The sequence below is a fragment of the Danio aesculapii genome, chromosome 5 (genome assembly GCF_903798145.1).
Source record: "Danio aesculapii chromosome 5, fDanAes4.1, whole genome shotgun sequence".
NCBI classification, from domain to species: Eukaryota; Metazoa; Chordata; class Actinopteri; order Cypriniformes; family Danionidae; genus Danio; species Danio aesculapii.
Window position 1 is genome coordinate 41880397 of NC_079439.1, and position 20541 is coordinate 41900937.

The following is a 20541-nucleotide window of genomic DNA, read 5'->3' on the forward strand; positions in this document are numbered from 1 at the left end:
AGTAGGGTGAAATTGGTCTATTTATTGTAAACTTGGGTCAATCTGGGGTGCGTTTCCCAAACAACGACGTAACTCGCGGCTGAACTACCATAGTACGATGCATCTTTGGCAAAAGAATGATGTGGTGACGAGTGTTTCCCAAAACCTGTAGTTTCTCTGTCGCAGATCTATCATTTGAACCACGTTAGTAATAACGTAAAATGCCCATAATGATGCTCTAAATGGGGTGGAGTAATAACCTCTTTAGAGAAGAACTCCATCATTTCTTTGTGCAAATTATATTGTTTTACACGCACACGCATTTAAAAAAAATTCAATATTACTTTGGTAAAAACATGCACTCGTTTTCCATATTAATTGAAATATATGTAAATGGCACATACATATGGCCTATGTTTCCTCTACAAATATAATTGAGAACATTACATATTCTATTCTAAAACATTAAATCCCTTACAAAAGCTAACATATATTCTAATATCATATATAAATCATAGAAATAAATAAATAATTAGGCTATTTATTAAGAAATTAAATGAATTTATCATTTATTAGGAAATGAAAAAATCTACTTTAATAATAATATTAATGATGATGATGATTATTAATATTAAGTAGGGTATAGTTTATTTATTTTTTGAAAAGTCTACTTTTACAATTTGACACATGCAAATCACTGCAGAAATGTTCTAACCAACAGGCCCATGTCATATACAGTACAGATACTTAATAAATAACCTACTATAAATGAAAAGCATTAACGTATGCTGTGTTTTTTGTTTTCACAAGCTTTGGAGACTTAACGTAAATTCCGCTTTTAAATAACAGGTCACCTATAGCTTTCGTCAAGAGCCACAGCTGTGTTCAAAATGACATCAATGTTTTCAAAGTGCACTATGAAGTGAGCGCAATTGTACACATGAAGATCTCTAAAACTGAATTTTAAAAATACTTTGAAAGCAAATTACACCTAAGAGTGATGACTTTAATGCCTTTTTAAAATAATTCCAAGTTTAAACGTCAGAAAGTTCTAAATGAAAGGGTCATGGGGTGTGCTGGATCATCTACTAAATATTAGTATTTAGAATCCATAATTTAATGCCTAGTCATTTAGCTTCTTTTAAATTGTTGTTGCCATAGACACATTCTGACAGTTAGAATCAGTTATTTGCCTCATTTAAAAAAGAACACCTTACAAGAAGTCACTTACAATCCTCTCATCCTGTGATCATCTGTAGAAGCATTGTCTGTAAGTTTATTATCTGTTTGTATTTATATTCTATCTCAGATATTATTGTTATGTACATAGATAACTATAGCCCATTTTATGTACATCTTTTTACATAGTTTCACTCTGTTTCAACATACTCAATGTGGCATGGAATAAAGCAGCATTCTCCCACAATCTCACGTGTTGGAAAGAGTTTATCTGTCTGTCTAACTTTGGGAAGAGAGACACCGGAGTGAGGGCAGAACAGTGAAAAGACATACTCAACAATGATTACATCAGTGAAAAGATACACTCAACAGAGAATATAACAACAGTGAATGATCTTCTCATCTCCTGAATGGATCTACATTAAGAATGTTATCAAAGGAAAATGTGAGCTGTGCGACCAGGTCAGAGTGTTCACATTCACACTCCTCTAAATCATCCAGATCAGCACATTCAAGAAGATCAACAGCCAGTTTTGCTGCAATAGAGGCACGAGCTAAAGCTGAAGCCGCACGCACAAGAGCAGCATATGCACAACGAGAGATTGAAATCAAAGTAAAGAAAGCACAACTTCAAGTAGAAAAAACACGATTGGAAGCGACATTAGAAGCACTCCAGCAGGAAAAGGAAGCAGAAGCTGCCTTAGCTGAAGCTACAGCCTATGAAGCCATAGTTAATGCAGTTGACATAGAAGATTCATCTGAGAATGAATGCAAACCAACAAGATCTACTTTCAGCTCACTGAAAAGAACTGAAGAATATGTTAATGATCAGAATCATTATGAATCAAAGATTGTGACACCTTTGCTTAATTCGGATGACAAAGAAAATGCTCTTCCATCTCATAGAGAATTTCCCAAATGTTCTCAAGAAACACCACAACATGTCTTTTTAAGCAATGAGCTAATATTTCAGTCACAAGACCCAGATGACAGCTTTCAGCCGGTCAGAAACCCTAAAAAACCAGCAAGACATCAAGGTACATTACCTCATTATTCTCAACCATCTGAATGTCATAATTCAAACAGGTTTTACTCACCTAATATGAGAAATGAGATGCATGTTGCCAAGCCTGAAAACCAAGAGATTTTAAATTTAGCCAAGTTTCTAGCACGAAGAGACTTACTTACTGCTGGACTTACAAAATTTGATGACAAGCCAGAGAATTACTGGGCATGGAAATCAACCTTTTCAAATGCGATTGAAGACCTCGACTTAAAGCCTTGTGAAGAACTTGACTTGCTAACCAAGTGGCTTGGTCCTGAATCAGCTGAGCATACTCGAAGAATAAGGTCAGTTCATATTAATCGCCCTGATGTAGGACTCACCAGAATCTGGGAAAGGTTAGAACAATGCTATGGCTCTGCTGAAGCAAGAGAATCGGCACTCTTAAATAAAATCGGCTGCTTTCCCAAGCTCTCTAACAGAGAACCCCAACGTCTCAGAGAGCTAGCAGATTTGCTGTTAGAGATTGAGTCTGCAAAATCAGATGGTTGCCTACCTGGTTTGTCTTACCTGGACACTGCACGTGGAATCGCTCCTTTTGTTGAAAAGTTGCCATTTTCCCTCCAAGAGAAATGGATGCAACAAGGATCTAGATATAAGCAACAACACAATGTCAGTTTTCCTCCCTTTTCATTTTTTTCTACCTTCATTAGAGATGAAGCCCATATGAGAAATGACCCCAGTTTTACAATCTCTGCACAAAACGCATTAACCACAGAGCAGAAGATTACCTCCAGAGCCAAAATGTCACATGTTATGGTGCATAAGACAGAAGTAGACCATCCTCCTACAGCAAAGTCTATGTTAATTGAAGAAGATGTCAGCAAACTCTGTCTAATTCACAAGAAGCCACATCCTCTTCACAAATGTAGAGGATTTAGGGAAAGACCTTTAGATGAACGTAAAACTTTCCTCAAAGAAAACTTCATCTGTTTCCGGTGTTGCTCTTCAACATCACACCAAGCAAAGAACTGTACAGCAACAATTCAATGCTCAGAGTGTGACAGTGAAAAACACGTAGCAGCTCTTCATCCTGGCCCAGCACCCTGGACCAAAAGAGAATTCTTTTCCCCTTCCATATTGCATGGCGGGGAGGACGATAAAAACCCCGACACGACTGTTGCCACATCCAGCTGCACAAAGGTCTGTGGGAATAGTTTCGGAGGAAGATCATGCTCTAAGATCTGCTTAGTTAATATATATTGCAAAGATAATCCTGATGTAAATTTGAAAGCCTATGCTATTCTAGACGACCAGAGTAACAAGTCTTTAGCCAGGTCTGATTTCTTTGACAAATTCAATATCACAGAAAAAGCATCTCCGTACACAATGAAAACATGTGCAGGTACATCAGAAATCTTAGGCCGCAGAGCAAGAGGATTCATTGTAGAACCAATTGATAAAAGTATTCATTTCAAACTTCCCACACTAATTGAGTGCAATGAGCTACCTGACAACAGAGCTGAGATTCCTACTCCTGATGCTGCTTGGAACCATGCTCATCTGAAATCCATAGCTTGTAACATACCTCTACTTGATCCTGAGGCAGAGATTCTTCTTCTTTTTGGGAGAGATATCATTGAGGTTCACAAAGTATTGGAACAGCACAATGGTCCTCCACATACTCCTTTTGCACAGAAGTTAGCTTTAGGATGGGTAATAGTAGGAGATGTTTGTTTGAATGGTGCCCACAAACCAGTTGAAGTTAATACTTTCAAGACAAACATTTTTATGAATGGACGCCACAGCCAAATGAGACCGTGTGTTAACAATATCCAAATCAAAGAGAAATTTAGCCATTACAATGACTATGAAACGTCTATATCTCCACCTTTGCAACAAATACTTCCAACAACACACACAAAAGGCAAAATAGCAGACATATTTGAATCAACAAAGGATGACAACAAACTTGCTCCATCTATGGAAGACATTGCATTTCTGGAGATGATGCAAAGCGAGGTCTACCAAGACGAAACAAACAGCTGGGTTGCTCCACTTCCCTTTCGTAGCCCTCGCCAAAGGCTTCCAAATAACAGACAGCAGGCGAGTAACCGTCTGCATTCTCTTACACGAACATTGAAAAAACGACCAGTAATGAAGGAACACTTTCTAGAGTTCATGGCCAAAATATTTGAAAACGGACATGCAGAACCTGCTCCACCTCTTTCCAAAGATGATGAGTGCTGGTATCTCCCAACCTTTGGGGTATATCATCCACAAAAGCCAGATCAAATAAGGGTTGTCTTTGATTCTAGTGCACAATATCAAGGAGTGTCTTTGAACAGCATTCTACTTACTGGGCCCAACATGAACAACAGCTTACTTGGGGTGTTACTGCGCTTCAGAAAAGAACAGGTTGCCATAACAGCTGATATCCAGCAAATGTTTCATTGCTTTGTTGTCAGAGAAGATCACCGTAACTTCCTGCGTTTTCTTTGGTATGAAAACAACAATTTAGAAAATGAAGTCACAGAATTCAGAATGCGAGTACATGTCTTTGGCAACAGTCCATCTCCAGCTGTAGCCATGTACGGACTCAAAAATGCTGCCCTAGAAGGAGAGAAAGAATATGGCTCAGAGACAAGACAGTTTATTCAGAGGAACTTTTATGTTGATGATGCTTTGGTGTCTCTTTCCACGGAACAAGAAGCAATCACACTTTTAAAAAATGCTAAAGCAATGCTTGCAGCTTCAAATCTGCGCCTACATAAAATAGCATCAAACAAAGTAGAAGTGATGAAAGCATTTCCTCAAAGTGACTTAGCTAAGAACTTGAAGGACTTAGACCTTGGTACAGACCTTTCACATATGCAGAGAAGTTTAGGAGTCAGCTGGAACATTTCAACGGACTGTTTTACCTTTCAGGTTTCAAATGAGGAGAAACCATACACAAGGCGTGGAGTCTTATCGACAATAAACAGCCTATTTGATCCATTTGGATTTGCAGCCCCTGTAATCATTAAAGGGAGGTCTTTGCTTAGAGAGTTAACCACAGAGGAATGTGACTGGGATGCTCCTTTGTCAGCACAGATGTTCAATGAATGGAAAACATGGAGAGAATCATTGGAAGAACTGAAAAAATTGAAAATCCAGAGGACGTACACCCCCAGTACTCTCAACAATGCACAGAGAAAGGAAATGTGTGTATTCAGCGACGCTTCTACCATTGCTATTGCCGCTGTTGCTTATTTCAGGGCAATTGATGCAAATGGAAAAATAAATATTGGGTTTATTTGTGGAAAAGCCAAGCTAGCTCCACGTCCTGAAATTACAATTCCAAGACTTGAGCTGTGTGCAGCAGTGCTTGCTGTTGAAATCGCAGAAACTGTTATAGACGAGATAGATGTCAAATTTGATGCCATCACCTTCTACTCAGATAGTAAGGTTGTTCTTGGATACATTCACAATGATTCAAGAAGATTTTATGTGTATGTGAACAACCGAGTACAGCGTATAAGAAGATCCACGTGTCCAAAGCAATGGAAGTATGTCCCCACTAACCACAACCCTGCTGATCATGGTTCAAGATCAATCTTGGCTGAAAACTTAATGAACAGCACATGGCTGACGGGGCCTGCTTTCCTGTACAAGACAACTGAACCGGAAACATCTTCAAGTCCAGTAAACTTAGTTGATCCTGAATCCGATACTGAGATTCGTCCTGAGGTCAGCATTTGTGCAACTAAAGTTGTGTCCAGTAGGCTTAGAACTACATACTTTGAGAAGTTTTCAGACTGGAAACGCCTGATACACACTATTGCAAGGCTAAAACACATTGCTCACTCCTTCAGCAAAAACAACAAATCAAAAGAATGCAAAGGCTGGCATGTGTGTAATAAACCACATTCAGTAGAAGATCTAGTGAATGCAAAGGAGTTTGTAATACATAGTCTACAACAGGAAACCTTTCAGGATGAGTTGAAGAACCTTGAGAGAAAAACACATGTATCCAAGAACAGTGTTCTCTTTAATCTGAACCCATACATAGATGAGTCAGGCCTAATCAGGATTGGCGGTCGCTTATCCCAATCAACTTTTCAGAAGGATGAAATCAACCCTTTAATTCTACCTGGTCGTACACATGTTACAAATTTACTCATTCGACATTACCACTCTCAGATTCAACATCAAGGGCGCCACTTCACAGAAGGTGCTTTAAGAGCTGCAGGTCTGTGGATTATTGGAGGCAAACGAAGAATTGGTAGTGTTATTCATCAGTGCATAACTTGCCGCAAACTGAGAGGCAAGATTGAAACACAAAAGATGGCTGATTTGCCTGTAGACCGGTTGAGTACTGATCCTCCTTTTTCTTATGTCGGACTTGACGTTTTCGGACCATGGAAGATCACAGCACGAAGAACTAGAGGAGGTGAAGCTAACAGCAAACGTTGGGCAGTACTATTTACATGTATGAGCACAAGAGCTATACATATTGAAGTGATTGAAGCTATGACCACTTCAAGCTTCATAAATGCACTACGGAGATTCTTCTCCATTCGAGGACCAGCTAAAAGGATAAGATCAGATTGTGGAACAAACTTTGTTGGGGCATGCAAAGAACTGAAAATAAGTACAGACACATACGACGAGGAAATACAGGATTTCTTAAGTCATAATGGATGCATATGGAGCTTTAACCCACCACACTCATCACACATGGGAGGCAGCTGGGAACGCATGATAGGTATCACCAGGCGTATCCTAGATTCTATGTTGCTAAAAACCAGTCAAGCAAAACTCACTCATGAGGTTCTCATCACATTCATGGCAGAAGTTTCTGCTATTGTAAATGCTCGTCCATTAATAGCTGTATCTACTGATCCAAACGACCCTCTCATTCTAACCCCAGCAACACTTCTCACACAAAAGACTGGTGCACTTACACCTCCAAATGGAACCTTTAAGGAAAATGATCTCTATATTCGCCAATGGAGACAAGTTCAAAGTTTAGCCAACACCTTCTGGCATCGATGGAGAAATGAGTATCTAACCACTCTACAAAAACGTAGAAAGTGGCAAAAAGAGGAACGTAACCTTCAGCAAGGAGACATAGTTCTACTCAAGGACAATCAAGCCAAGAGAAGTGATTGGCCCATGGGCATTGTCCTCAAGAGCTTCCCTGGAAACGATGGAAGAGTCAGGAAGGTTGAGGTGAAGAGAATAAAAGATGGAATATCAAAAGTCTACCTACGGCCCATCTCTGACACAATCCTTCTGTTGCCGTCAGAAATTCAACTAAGTGGACAATAGTAATGACATCCTTTAGATGTCAGGCGGGGAGTGTGCTGGATCATCTACTAAATATTAGTATTTAGAATCCATAATTTAATGCCTAGTCATTTAGCTTCTTTTAAATTGTTGTTGCCATAGACACATTCTGACAGTTAGAATCAGTTATTTGCCTCATTTAAAAAAGAACACCTTACAAGAAGTCACTTACAATCCTCTCATCCTGTGATCATCTGTAGAAGCATTGTCTGTAAGTTTATTATCTGTTTGTATTTATATTCTATCTCAGATATTATTGTTATGTACATAGATAACTATAGCCCATTTTATGTACATCTTTTTACATAGTTTCACTCTGTTTCAACATACTCAATGTGGCATGGAATAAAGCAGCATTCTCCCACAATCTCACGTGTTGGAAAGAGTTTATCTGTCTGTCTAACTTTGGGAAGAGAGACACCGGAGTGAGGGCAGAACATGGGGGATAACTGGTAATAGAACACAGCCAGGAACTATATTTCTAACTACAGCTCCACAGGTGTAGTTGCAAGCATACAAGTTTGCGAATGTTCATTGGAACGACGGATTTGGGAAACGCCAAATCAACAAACTGTTTTTAACAACGGAACTTGCGACCTAAGTTGGCTAACGATGGTTTTCGGAAACGCACCCCAATTGGATTATTACTGATTACAGATGAGAGGCCAGTCGTAATCAATCATATGATGTGCTCCTCTAGAAATTAGTTTATAAACCTTCACTCATTTGAAAGTAACATTTTGAAAACGTTTGCACTCATTTTTAATCCCTTTCTTTATTTAATATTTGTTGATGCAGACCATTTTTGCATATTTTGGACTATATTAAGACCTAAGCATGTAATAAATTAGTTGGGAGAGCACAACAAATCCAGCCCAGATATTATTGTGATTACAGTATGTATTTTTTCTGCATGGTGCAGTGTGAGGCAGACTGACCTGCTGAATTGTCTGTTACTGAGGCTGAGAAGGGTGTGGGTTTGGTGGACTGCTGCTCCTCCAGCACTGCTGGAGTTTGTAAAGGCTGATATGAAAGGGTTGAGGCTGACAGATAAAGAGTTCTGGGTATCACTGCAGTCAACAGAGCTGGACACGCTCAAGTCCACATCCTCATCCATCTGGGACATTCCAGCTGCTAGTTCACAATAGACAAGTAAAGATATAATAAATTAAACAGAGACAAATTAGTTTAATTTAATTATTTATATAGTACATTTAATAATGACAGTGTTGAACAAAAGTGCTAATAAAGACATAAGTCTAAACATAGAAACAGACAACAAAAATCTGAAAATTCTATCATCACGTGCTCACCCTTTACCTTTTCCAAACCTTTATGAGTTTCTTTTTTCTGTTGAACACATTTTTGAAAAAATTGAAAACCTGTAACCATTAACTCTCATAGTATGTGTTTTTCCTATATGGAAGTCAGTAATTACAAGTGTTCAGCTTACTTCAGGATATGTTCTTTTGTGTTCAGCAGAAGAAAGAACGGGTGTGTAAATAGTGAGTACATTTTCATTTATTGGTGAACTATCCCTTTACCTCCAGACCATAATCCATTTTAAGAAGAAACATCTTAAGTATTTGATTTAAAAACCTGAGAGGAAGCTGGTCTTATTTACAAAATGACAGTTTGTTATACAGATTAAGTGCTGCCACTGAAAAGCATATTCAACCTTAAAGAGTTAGTTCACCCAAAACTGAAAGCTCTGTCATCATTGACTCAACCTTCACTTGTTTAAAACCTATTTGAGTTTCTTTCTTCTGTTGAGCACAAAAGAAGATATTTAGTAAAATGCCGGTAGCTGCTACCCATTGACTTTCATAGCATTTTCCCCCTCAATTTTTGCCAGCAACCAACATTCTTCAAAATATCTTCTTTTGTGTTCAACTCATAAAGGTTAAAAACCATGTGAGGAGAGTAAATGATGAGGTCATTTTCATTTACGTGCAACTATTACTTGAAGTTTAAACTAGTCAAAGGTACCAACAACAAAGTGGAAACACATCTCTCCACCCTCTTTTGATGCATAGATAGAAGAAGTGTTTACTTGCATTAAATTGGACAAAGGTAGACTATCACTTACTGGTTCTTTAAAGACCTTTGACAAGGCGTTGCACCCCCGTGGCCAGATTATCTGCTGGCTAACTCTCTTGATTCTTAAGCTGAGCAATAATACAGTATATGAATACATACTAATTCATCTTTCTTTTCTTTTTCTAAAAAATTGTATTTATGTATTTTTACTTATTAATCATGTTGTAGTTTTTCAATGGGAAGTTATAGGCTGTTGAGGGACGGTAGTGTTTATTCTGGGTAGTGATAGCAACAGCATGGAAGGATAATTATTAAATGAATGTTGTAATTGATAATCCATGTAGAAAACCTAATAAAAAGAAATTTGAAATAAAGGTACAGACAGCAGTAAAGAATTAGATGGCCTTAATTCTATGTGAAATTATTTCAAAGAATCTTTTAAATAAAACAAACAAACAAAAATAATGAAGTGCTTAAAAATTGAGAAGATCAAGCTGACCCTCTTGATTGAGGTTAAAAATGCCCTTTACTGCCCTCTGCTGGGAACCAGTCATTACAAAAGAAATAACAAGCAAATCCTGTACTTTTATGCAAAGCTAAAATAAAAAAATAAAAATAAAATAAATATATATATATATTTCTTTTAATTACTGGAAATTGTACCACAGTCATTTGCTGTCAAATCCTGTTGGAACTGTCCATCTGAATTCTGCATTTGTTGGGTCTCTTTGTCTCTAAACCTAAAGAGAAGAAATAATATAAAGGTTATACAATAATATAAATATAAAATAATATAATATAAAAACTCAAATGATACCAAATTATAAACAAAAAAATCATATTTATTAGGGAGATTATAATTTTAACGGTCAGAACAGAAAACAACATGTAAAATCTATTAAATCAAATGTAAAAAAGATTTATAAATACTCAGCACGTATAGCCTGAAAATCTCTTTTTTTTTTCATATTTTCTCTTTTAACTTTTTTTGTAGCAAATTGTGAATTCATTGTCTGCATGAACTACATTAACAGATGTTAGTAAGCAGTTTATAACTGCAGATACAAATGCTCTATTCTTGACCTTTAAGCTCATGTATAATGTGCTTAATGATTGTGCTTTTATACTTTGTTAATTATTATTTTTTCATTACTAAATTAAGTATCGCATCATGTACAAACCAGTTATTTGAGAGGCGTTGCTGGTTTTTAAAGATCATTCAGAATGAGTTAGTAAATGATTAATAAACTATTCAAATCAACATTTATATGTCTTATTATTCAGGCATATATTAATAGTTATTTCTATGTTAATAAATGCTTTATTAACTCAACTTCATGCAGTTTTGTGACCTAATCTAAAGTGAGGAATATTTTGTAAATCCCTCATAAAAGGCAATTAAAGGCTCAGTTATATTCTAAACAGAAAAAAAAGAAAATAAACAACTTTATTAATTTCTATTCATTTAAAGACACAAATTAAACTGTATCAAGTGAAAACTAAATCTTTGCAACCTTAACTAAAACAAAATGTCTGTAGTTTAGACTTTGCTAAATAACATTGAAATGTTGAATCATAATATATTGTTAAATTATTATATTGTTGTTGTTTATTTCACTTTTAGTATATGCCTGAATAATAATATATAAATGTTGATTTGAATAGTTTATTAATCATTTACTAATTCATTCTGAAATCTACCCCAACTACTCTTTTTTTTTTTTTAAATAATTATTCTCTTCGGGGTTTCACCTTTATTGTATAGGACAGTAGAGAGTATTGACTGAAAAACATGGGGAGCAGAGAGAGGGGAAGGATCGGCACAGGACCGCGAGGCGGAATCGAACTCAGGTCGCCGTGAGCACCGGAGTGCATGTGTCGACACACTAACCACCACACCACGGGCTCTTAAATATAAATGATTTGTAAATAATGTGACGCTTAATTTAGTCATGAAAAACTAATCAATAACAAAGTATGAAAGTACAATTATTATGCACACTATAAATGTGCTTATAAGTCAAGAATAGAGCATTTGAACTGCTTACTAACATCTGTTAATGGAGAGTTAATGCTTAACAGATAATGTATTCAATATTTGCTGATGCTTAATAGATGATGATTCACAGTGTTTAGTTACAAAAGCATTACCACTTTGTGTTTTAAAAATGTAGGGTCACCTTTTCCTGTTCAGTCCATTGTCACGAAACCCTTTGGCAAAAGGGTTGTTGTCAATCTTGAGTTTTGTGATCTGTGTTGTGAAAAAAAGGGTTAAAACCACTTCAATTTCATCTGCAAACAAACTACAAAATCACAACATCATAAAAAATGAACTACTAAAATAGATAAATCAGCAGGAATTCTGATGATATTTTGTGATTTTTTTTTTAAATGTCACACAATTATGGGCTTATATACTTATACATTAATTTGCTGCTTTTACTATTTTATTTCTTTTACTTTTTAAATAACACTTTCTTTTGTTGGTCTCCTTTTTCTTGACCCTAAGTAGCTCTTAAACGTCATGTCAACTATCTCGCAGTACAGTATTAGTAGACAGTTAGATTAGGATTAGTAAAATAAGTTGACATCTTTGCCAAGTGAGTTGATTGTCTCTTTTTGCACCATCATAAAAGCATTGGCAGATATTGTGCCAATAAAAATATTAATTTGAATGACTTTTCAAATATAATATACAAGCGCTGTTTAACAGAAAAATAAACAACACATTTTAAACAATCGCTTTTCTCATTTCTTTAGTCTTTTGACAGTGCAGAATGTTATTTTGCAAGATGCTTGTATTCAGGCTTAACTAGAATAATTGGGTTAACTAAGCACGTTCAGCTAATAAAGCAAGTCGAAGGACATCAGGGGTTTGTTCTGTAGCAAATTAAAAATATTTATTTCTTAAGGGGCTAAGAATATTGTAGCTCAAATTATTTAAAAATTATGTAAAAACTGCTTTAATTCCAGCCAAATTTAAAGCAAACACTTTACAGATTATACAGGAAGGCTAATAATTTAGTTTGTTGTCTTCCAATTTGCATAGGTATGGCTGTTTTTAAGTATAAACAGTATTCACATTACCAAAATGACCAAAGCAAAACTGCATGCTAAATAGGAGAATGATCCACTCATTCATTCATTTTCTTTTCGGCTTAGTCACTTTTTTAGTCCAGGGTCACCACAGCGGAATGAACCGCCAACTTATCCAGCACATGTTTTACACAGCGGATGCCCTTCCAGCTGCAACCCATCACTGGGAAACATCCATACACACTCATTCACACACATACACTATGGCCAATTTAGCTAACCCAATTCACCTATAGCGCATGTCTTTGGACTTATGGGGGAAAACCCAAGCACCCGGAGGAAACCCACGCGAAACATACAAACTCCACACGGAAATGACAACTGACCCAGCCAAGGCTTAAACCAGCGTCCTTCTTGCTGTGAGGCGATCATGCTGCTCCGTGACGCCCAAAATGCACTTATTTAACCCAAAAAATTATGGTATCTAAAGTATAATGAACACTTCATAGTCTCAACTGAAAACACCTTTAATAATGTCTTCAACTCTGATTAATAATGACAAAACAATCTTTTAAATCTCATACACTAGACCAGTGTTTCCCAACCCTGTTCCTGGAGGCACACCAACAGTACATATTTTGGATGTCTCCCTTACCTGACTAATTAACTTCAGGTTTTGGAGTCTCTTCTTATGTTCTAATTCAGGTGTGTTTGATTAGGGAGACGTTGAAAATGTGTACTGCTGGTGTACCTTCAGGAACAGGGTTGGGAAACACTGCACTAGACAGTTGAGCGCATGAGGATTTAGTGTATCAGTGCTTCATTATGAATTTGAGCCACTAGATGGCAGTGGAGATCTGATGAACAGCATCTTTGTTGGCCAGCTCTTATTTATAGTTTCATGAGTTTTGAAGATCACTAATATTGATCAGATGTGATAAATGTGTGCCATCACCTCCTGATTCTGATAGGCTGTGACGGCTATGAAAGCAGCTTCAGGAAAGGTGAAGCGCAGGTAAGCACCAGGGTTGTGAGGAGTACAGGGGTCTGGAGACTGGACTATGTGTAGACGGGGCTGGTATTTATGCATGGAGTGAAGAACCACCTAATGAAGAGAAATAAAGTATATACGTTGAAAAGCACAGCAGTGTATACAGTTGAAGTCAGAATTATTAGCCCCCTTGTTTATTTTTTCCCCAATTTCTGTTTAACAGAGGGCAGATTTTTTTTCAACACATTTCTAAACATAATAGTTTTAATAACTCATTCCTAATAACTCATTTATTTTATCTTTGTCATGATGACAGTAAATAATATTTGACTAGATATTTTAAGACACTTCTATACAGCTTAAAGTGACATTTAAAGGCTTAACTAGGTTAATTAGGTTAACTAGGCAGGTTAGTGTAATTAGGCAATTTATTGTATAAAGATGGTTTGTTCTGTAGACTATTAAAAAAATATACAGCTTAAAGGGGCTAATAATTTTGACCTTAAAATGGATTTTAAAAAATTAAAAACTGATTTTATTCTAGCCGAAATAAAACAAATAAGACTTTCTCCAGAAGAAAAAATATTATCAGACATACTGTGAACATTTCCTTGCGCTGTTAAACATCATTTGGGAAATATTTTAAAAAGAAACAAAATTTCAAAGGGGTTTGGGTTTAATAATCATTAAACAAAGGCATTTATTTAATAATTCTGATTTGAAATAATAATTCTGATTTCAACTGCATACAACAACTAAAAATGAAAAAGAAGTCAAAAGTTTGGAAAGAGCAAGATTTGTTTTAATAGAATCCAATTCTGCTGCATTTACAGTATTTGACAGGTAAAAACTGGTCAATTGTGAAATATTACTACAATATTATTATTATTATTATTATCTCATTAAATGTGGTTTCAAATTTCATTTTTATTTACATTAATTATTTACATTGAAATACTGCAAATAAAAGCTATTATTATTATTATAAACCTTCCTTTTTAATAAAAGAATCCTAAAAGTAAAATATGCAATAGTTTTCACAATACTATAAAGCAAGAAAAAATATTTTCAGCACTTACAATTGTACGAATCATTACTAGGGATTCTACACCATTAATAATTGATCCAAATAGAGCAGTATATCATATTATAATGACTATTGAGGGATCAAATGGCATTAAATTGAAAATTCAAATTTGAAGCACAGAACTGAATAAGATAACAGGTATTTAACATGGTATAGCAATATATCACACATGAACCGTTTTTACTGCATTTTTGATCAAATAAATGCAGCCTTGATGAAAAAAATTGGCTTCATTTAAAATATGAACAAATGGTATTGTTTCCAAACTTTTGATTAGCATACATAAATTCCCCATTTGTAAAGTCTCACCAGGCCGTTGGAGTTGAGTGTGTTGTTGGTCAGTTTGAGCTTGTGGAAGGAGATTGGATACTGCATCCACTTTTGTCCAGGAGCAGGAGAGTCTGGATGAATGAAGAAGCGGTTGGGTAGGTGTGGATCAGATGAACCATTCACTTCCCAACCATCCTTATTCCACTGCAACAGAAGAGCATCTCATAAAGACTAATACTTTGTATGTAGACATATGCCGATATTCAATAATTCAGTACATCATGAAAATGAACATTGTGAACATGTCAAATACAGCGAATAATTATTTACCATTGAAACCTCTAGAGTGTTTGTTGAGAATCACAACAGAAGTTTGTTGTGTTGGCTGTGATGTTCATCACAGAATTTTTGAAGACTTAATGGTTATTTATTTTCATAAACATACTAATTTGACTAGCGACTTCTGCGACTTCTAATTTGACTTTTGGGACTATTTACAGTCATTTTGTTAATTAATTCTGCAGTAAGGTTTCATTTGTTAACATCAGCTAATTTAACTAATGTTAAATTCTTACTTGATGCCTAACAATAAAATCAAAGTTGTACTCGTGTTATTAATTGGAATTAAGATGAAATAAAATTCCTTAACATAACTATAGGGCGACAAGGTGGCTCAGTGGTTAGCACTGTCGCCTCACAACAATGAGGTCGCTAGTTTGAGTTCTGGCTGGATCAGTTGGCATTTCTGTGTGGAGTTTGCATGTTCTTCCTCTGGGTGCTCTGATTTCCCCCACAGTCCAAAGACATGAGCTATAGGTGAATTGAATAAACTAAATTAGCCGTAGTGTATGTGTGTGAAAGAGTGTGTATGGGTGTTTCCCGGTACTGGGTAGCAGCTGGAAGGGCATTCGCTGTGTAAAACATTATGGATAAGTTAGTGGTTCATTCCACTGTGGCGACCCCTGATAAATAAGCCAAAGGAAAATGAATGAATGAATGAACATAACTATAATATGGTTATATGATAAATATTTCATTTACTAGTGTGACTTTACTGTAAATTGTTACCTATTGTACTTTATCATCCATTTTCAATGTAATAAAACTTTTATTTACACTGACCATATATACAGTAAAGCAGTACAATAATTTTTTTGTTATAATACCTGTTGAAGTCATCTTTTTTGTAGCTTGTCAATATTGTGATAATTCTGTATATTGTGATAAATGCTTCAGCAATTCGTCATCTTGGAATTATAAGGTTCTATCTGCGTTCTGAATGATTTTGAGATATTGAGCTTCAAAGTTTTTGCATTCCATAGCAAACAGTATGTGTGTAACATTTGGTTTTTAAACAAAAAGTCTTAAAATGTAAACAACTTATAAAAAACATCCCATAATGTAAATAAGTTGTCATTTAATAAGAATATGTCAATAACTCAATTTTGACAAAAATGTCAGATAGAACCTTATAACTCTAAGGTGACGAATTAATTGCAACAACATCCGATAACAGCAAAAGCCAATTAATATATCATAATTTATCTTTTCAGCATTTATTTTTAGATTATATTTACTGAAATGTGCTTTAGATAACCCACACTAGTATTTTATTAGTATCTTACTTATTTTTTAGTATTTTTTTAGTCATCTTTGCAAAACATATCTTACTTTTAAACTGTTTTCCAGAGTTTGTTTATTTTGTGTTTTGTCAATACTGATTAAGATTTTAACAGAGCTTAACAAAAAATACAGTTGAAGTTACTTTTTTTTCTGGAGAAAGTCTTATTTGTTTTATTTCGGCTACAATAAAAGCAGTTTTAAATTTTTTTAAACACCATTTAAAGGTCAAAATTATTAGCCGCTTTAAGCTAATTTTTTTTCAATAGTCTACAGAACACACCATCGTTATACAATAACTTGCCTAATTACCCTAACCTGCCTAGTTAACCTAATTAACCTAGTTAAGCCTATAAATGTCACTTTAAGCTGTATAGAAGTGTCTTAAAATATCTAGTCAAATATTATTTACTGTCATCATGGCAAAGATAAAATAAATCAGTTATTAGAAATGAGTTATTAAAACTATTTATGTTTAGAAATGTGTTGAAAAAATATTCTCTGTTAAACAGAAATTGGGGGAAAAAATAAACAGGGGGGCTAATAATTCTGGGGGCTATTAATTTTGACTTCAACTCTATATATATGTGTGTGAGTGCGTTTTATTTTAGCAAGTTTTAATTATTTCACCCTAAGAAAAAATATAGCATTATTTAAGAGACGTCCATCTAATTGCTTTCGTACAGTTGATCAATAAACCATCTGTAATGGCCAGTTTCATTCTATGTACAATATAGTGATGGATTTATATTGCTAAAAAAATAGACCAATAAATATAAGCAGCTGATACAACATTTGGTGCAACTCTAGCAATTTCTTCCTCTAGACAGAAACTGGAAACACGGTGGCTCATTGGTTAGGACTGTCGCCTCACAGCAAGAAGGTCGCTGGTTCGAGTCCCAGCTGAGTCAGGTTGGCATTTCTGTGTGGAGTTTGCATGTTCTCCCCATGTTGGCGTGGGTTTCCTCCGGGTGCTCCGGATTCCCCCACAGTCCAAAGACGCAAAGTATAGGTGAATTGAATAAACTAAATTGGCTGTAGTTTTTGCGTGTGTATGGATGTATCCCAGTACTGGGTTGCAGTTGAAAGGGCATCCACTGTATAAAATATATGCTGGATAAGTTGGCGCTTCATTCTGCTGTGGTGACCCCTGATGAATAATCATTACATTTACTGTTCTGATTCTATTATTTCTATAAAGTTTTCAGAGTTAATAATCATTCTTGAGCAAATAAGCTCAAGAAATACTTCTTATTATGTTAGAAATCACATTATACAATATTAAATATTAGATAAGATAATAAATGAGAATGATCTGCACTGAAAGCAGTAGATGAGAAGAACTGTGATGAGTAGAAATTCCAGCATTTTTTTAGAAAGAGAATATATACATTTTCTTTATTATAAATGTCACGGTCACTTTTTATCACTTTAATGCATTTTTGTTGAATAAAAGCATTTGTTATTAGTATCTTACAGACCTCAAACATTTCTGTAGGGGCTGAATTGTGTGTGTGGAGGGGAGGTACCTTGTACTTGTGGTTATCAAACGGCACCATGTCCATTATCACCACATACTTGACTTTTGGATTCAGTCCCGTCACTGTTACTTTGCAGCTGGGAAACATCCGTCTGAAATAAAAGTACACCGGAAACACACCATAACAATTAGTCATCACATATTTGCTGCATCCTCCATGATGTGCATTGTGATTTGTAACCGTTCATGAGCCTATAACTATTCAGCAAATGAATGATTCACAGCAACTCCTTTGATACATTCATAAATACATCATAAAGTCATAAAATAATTCCAGTATATTCAGCTTGTAAATAAATACATATTTGCACACTGATATTTCATTGGACCCATGTCACAAACGTTTATTTATTATTAAATAAATCTTTTTTTTCCCTATTTGAGCATTTACATTTTCAGAAATTTGACATTCAAACAGAATTGAATAAGCTAAATTGTCTGTAGTGTATCTGTGTGAATGAGTGTGTATGAGTGTTTCCCAGTAATGGGTTGCAGCTGGAAGGGCATTTGTTGTGTAAAACATATGCAGGATAAGTTGGCGGTTCATTCCACTGTGGTGACCCCTGACAAATAAAGGGACTAAGCTGAAGAAAAATGAATGAATGAATGATTTTCAATCAAACAATTTACTCAGTGAATTCACACATTTACAAAAACAATCACACATTGTTTTTTTTCTGTGGCATCACTAAAACAAACCCTCTTTTTTAAAGAGTAACATTGCAGAAACATATTAATCACTGCTGAAAAGATCCCATCATAAAATAGACTCCTAAAGTATCTCTCTTTTTTGGCCAGGAAGTGTACATTTGTTATATCACTAACAAGCAAGTGAACAAGTGACCTAAACAAGTACACTATTTTTAGTCAATTTTGACTCTTGACACAGGCCTATGTGCATACCTGCCAGATTTAGTAATGAGCATCTCTGTGCCGATACTGCTGAATTTGTCCCACAGCTCTCGATCCTGCAGTGACACATGAACTGGCAGTGAAGTCAGTTCAGCTTCAGCACTGTTCATCCTGCTGTACTGAGTCCGGCAATCTAATCCATAGAATTAAAAAGTGTTACAATCGAAACTTAAGGAAAAAAAGTCCCCACTGTATTTCAAAATTAGATACATTTTCTATATTCTTTCTATATATTTAGTTTCACCAACAATCTTCATTAAAAACAACAGCAGCATTATCTAGAACTGTGATTTAACAGGTTAAAGTACTTCAAATGAATGATTTGAAAATAATTTCAAAGTTACATTCATAACAGTTTTTACCGTAACAAATGCTGGGTTCTACATTCATTTTGTCCCAATGCAAATCAATTATAAGTTAATTAAACATAAAACAATTAAGCTGTCCCACAGAAACAGAAGAATTGTGTTGTATTAACTTATTTTAAATTTGTAGTGTTTACAATATCTCCAGAATTTTAGAATTGTTTTAGGAACCTATTAGAATAGAGAACATTAGAATTAGAAACAATATTAGAATTACAATTTCACAGAATTTATTCATGTAAACTCAAAAAAACGTATTTAAAATGAGCTGAAACAACACAATTTTTGAGATTTCATTGGGACAACTTAATTTTTTATGTTCAATCCATATAAATTTGTTACAAGTGTTAAGTTAACTTAATCATTTTGTGTTGGGGCAACATGAATGAATTGTGTGGAACCCTGCATTTTTACAGTGTAGTCACAACACAAAATGATCAGCTTAAATTAATAAATTTAAGTGAAATGAACATAAAACAATTATGTTGTTGTCAAAAAAAAAACTCAAGAATTGTGTTGTTTCGACTCATTTTAAATAAGTAGTTTGAGCAAGAGGAAAAATCTTAATAAAACAGAAATGTGACATTCTTTTATATAAGGAATGTGAAACTCCTACCTTGTGGATAATATCCATAGTTATTAACCAAATGATTCATCTGGTAGGGTAAGTCCAGCACAGGCCGTTCCTCTGGGAGATACATGACCACCAGACTGAAGTTACAAACTGACTTGCTTTAGGCTTCTACCTTCTTCCATCACTTCAAAGGGGGCCAGAGGTGTGTATGTGCACTTCTGTCAAAACATCAGTCTCCTCTTTGATCTGTCTTTTGTCTCCAGCCAGCCCACAAAGGTGTGTAGAAACAACATTGAGAGGAATTGGGGGGAAACGGGGTCCGTCTTTCTTTAGAGGCCAAGGCTTGCCTGACACTTCCTCCAAACCCATAGAGACGCACATATAGGTGTTAATCACCCCAGCAGTTTGTCCCCTCGTTACTGCAGGAAGTCTTCACCACTCTTTAATGCCACTCTCTCAGAACTGTCAAAGTTCCATGTTCGGTGGATATTTTCCAATGATCAACATTCAAATCTGTTTTCAGGTCATTTGCTGAGGGTGTTGACAGAGCTGAGCAGAGTCATCCTGGATGCACACTTATGGCAACTTATGTGCATTTTTATACTGGTTTTGAA

General features: G+C 35.5%; 1 protein-coding gene across 1 annotated transcript in view; it reads right to left on the bottom strand.

The window, feature by feature from the left end:
• The window catches only part of tbx16l (T-box transcription factor 16, like), a 22256-nt gene extending 1870 nt beyond the window's left edge, over positions 1-20386 (bottom strand). Inside the window, exons 1-8 of the mRNA XM_056458209.1 lie at positions 19970-20386; positions 18980-19121; positions 18066-18168; positions 14956-15120; positions 13524-13673; positions 11713-11783; positions 10196-10272; positions 8431-8626 (exon numbers count right to left, since the gene is read on the bottom strand). Coding sequence (XP_056314184.1) covers positions 8431-8626; positions 10196-10272; positions 11713-11783; positions 13524-13673; positions 14956-15120; positions 18066-18168; positions 18980-19121; positions 19970-20054 — 989 coding nt within the window. The 5' untranslated portion in view covers positions 20055-20386. The remainder of the gene's footprint in view (positions 1-8430; positions 8627-10195; positions 10273-11712; positions 11784-13523; positions 13674-14955; positions 15121-18065; positions 18169-18979; positions 19122-19969) is intronic.
• Between the last annotated feature and the right edge of the window lie 155 nt (positions 20387-20541).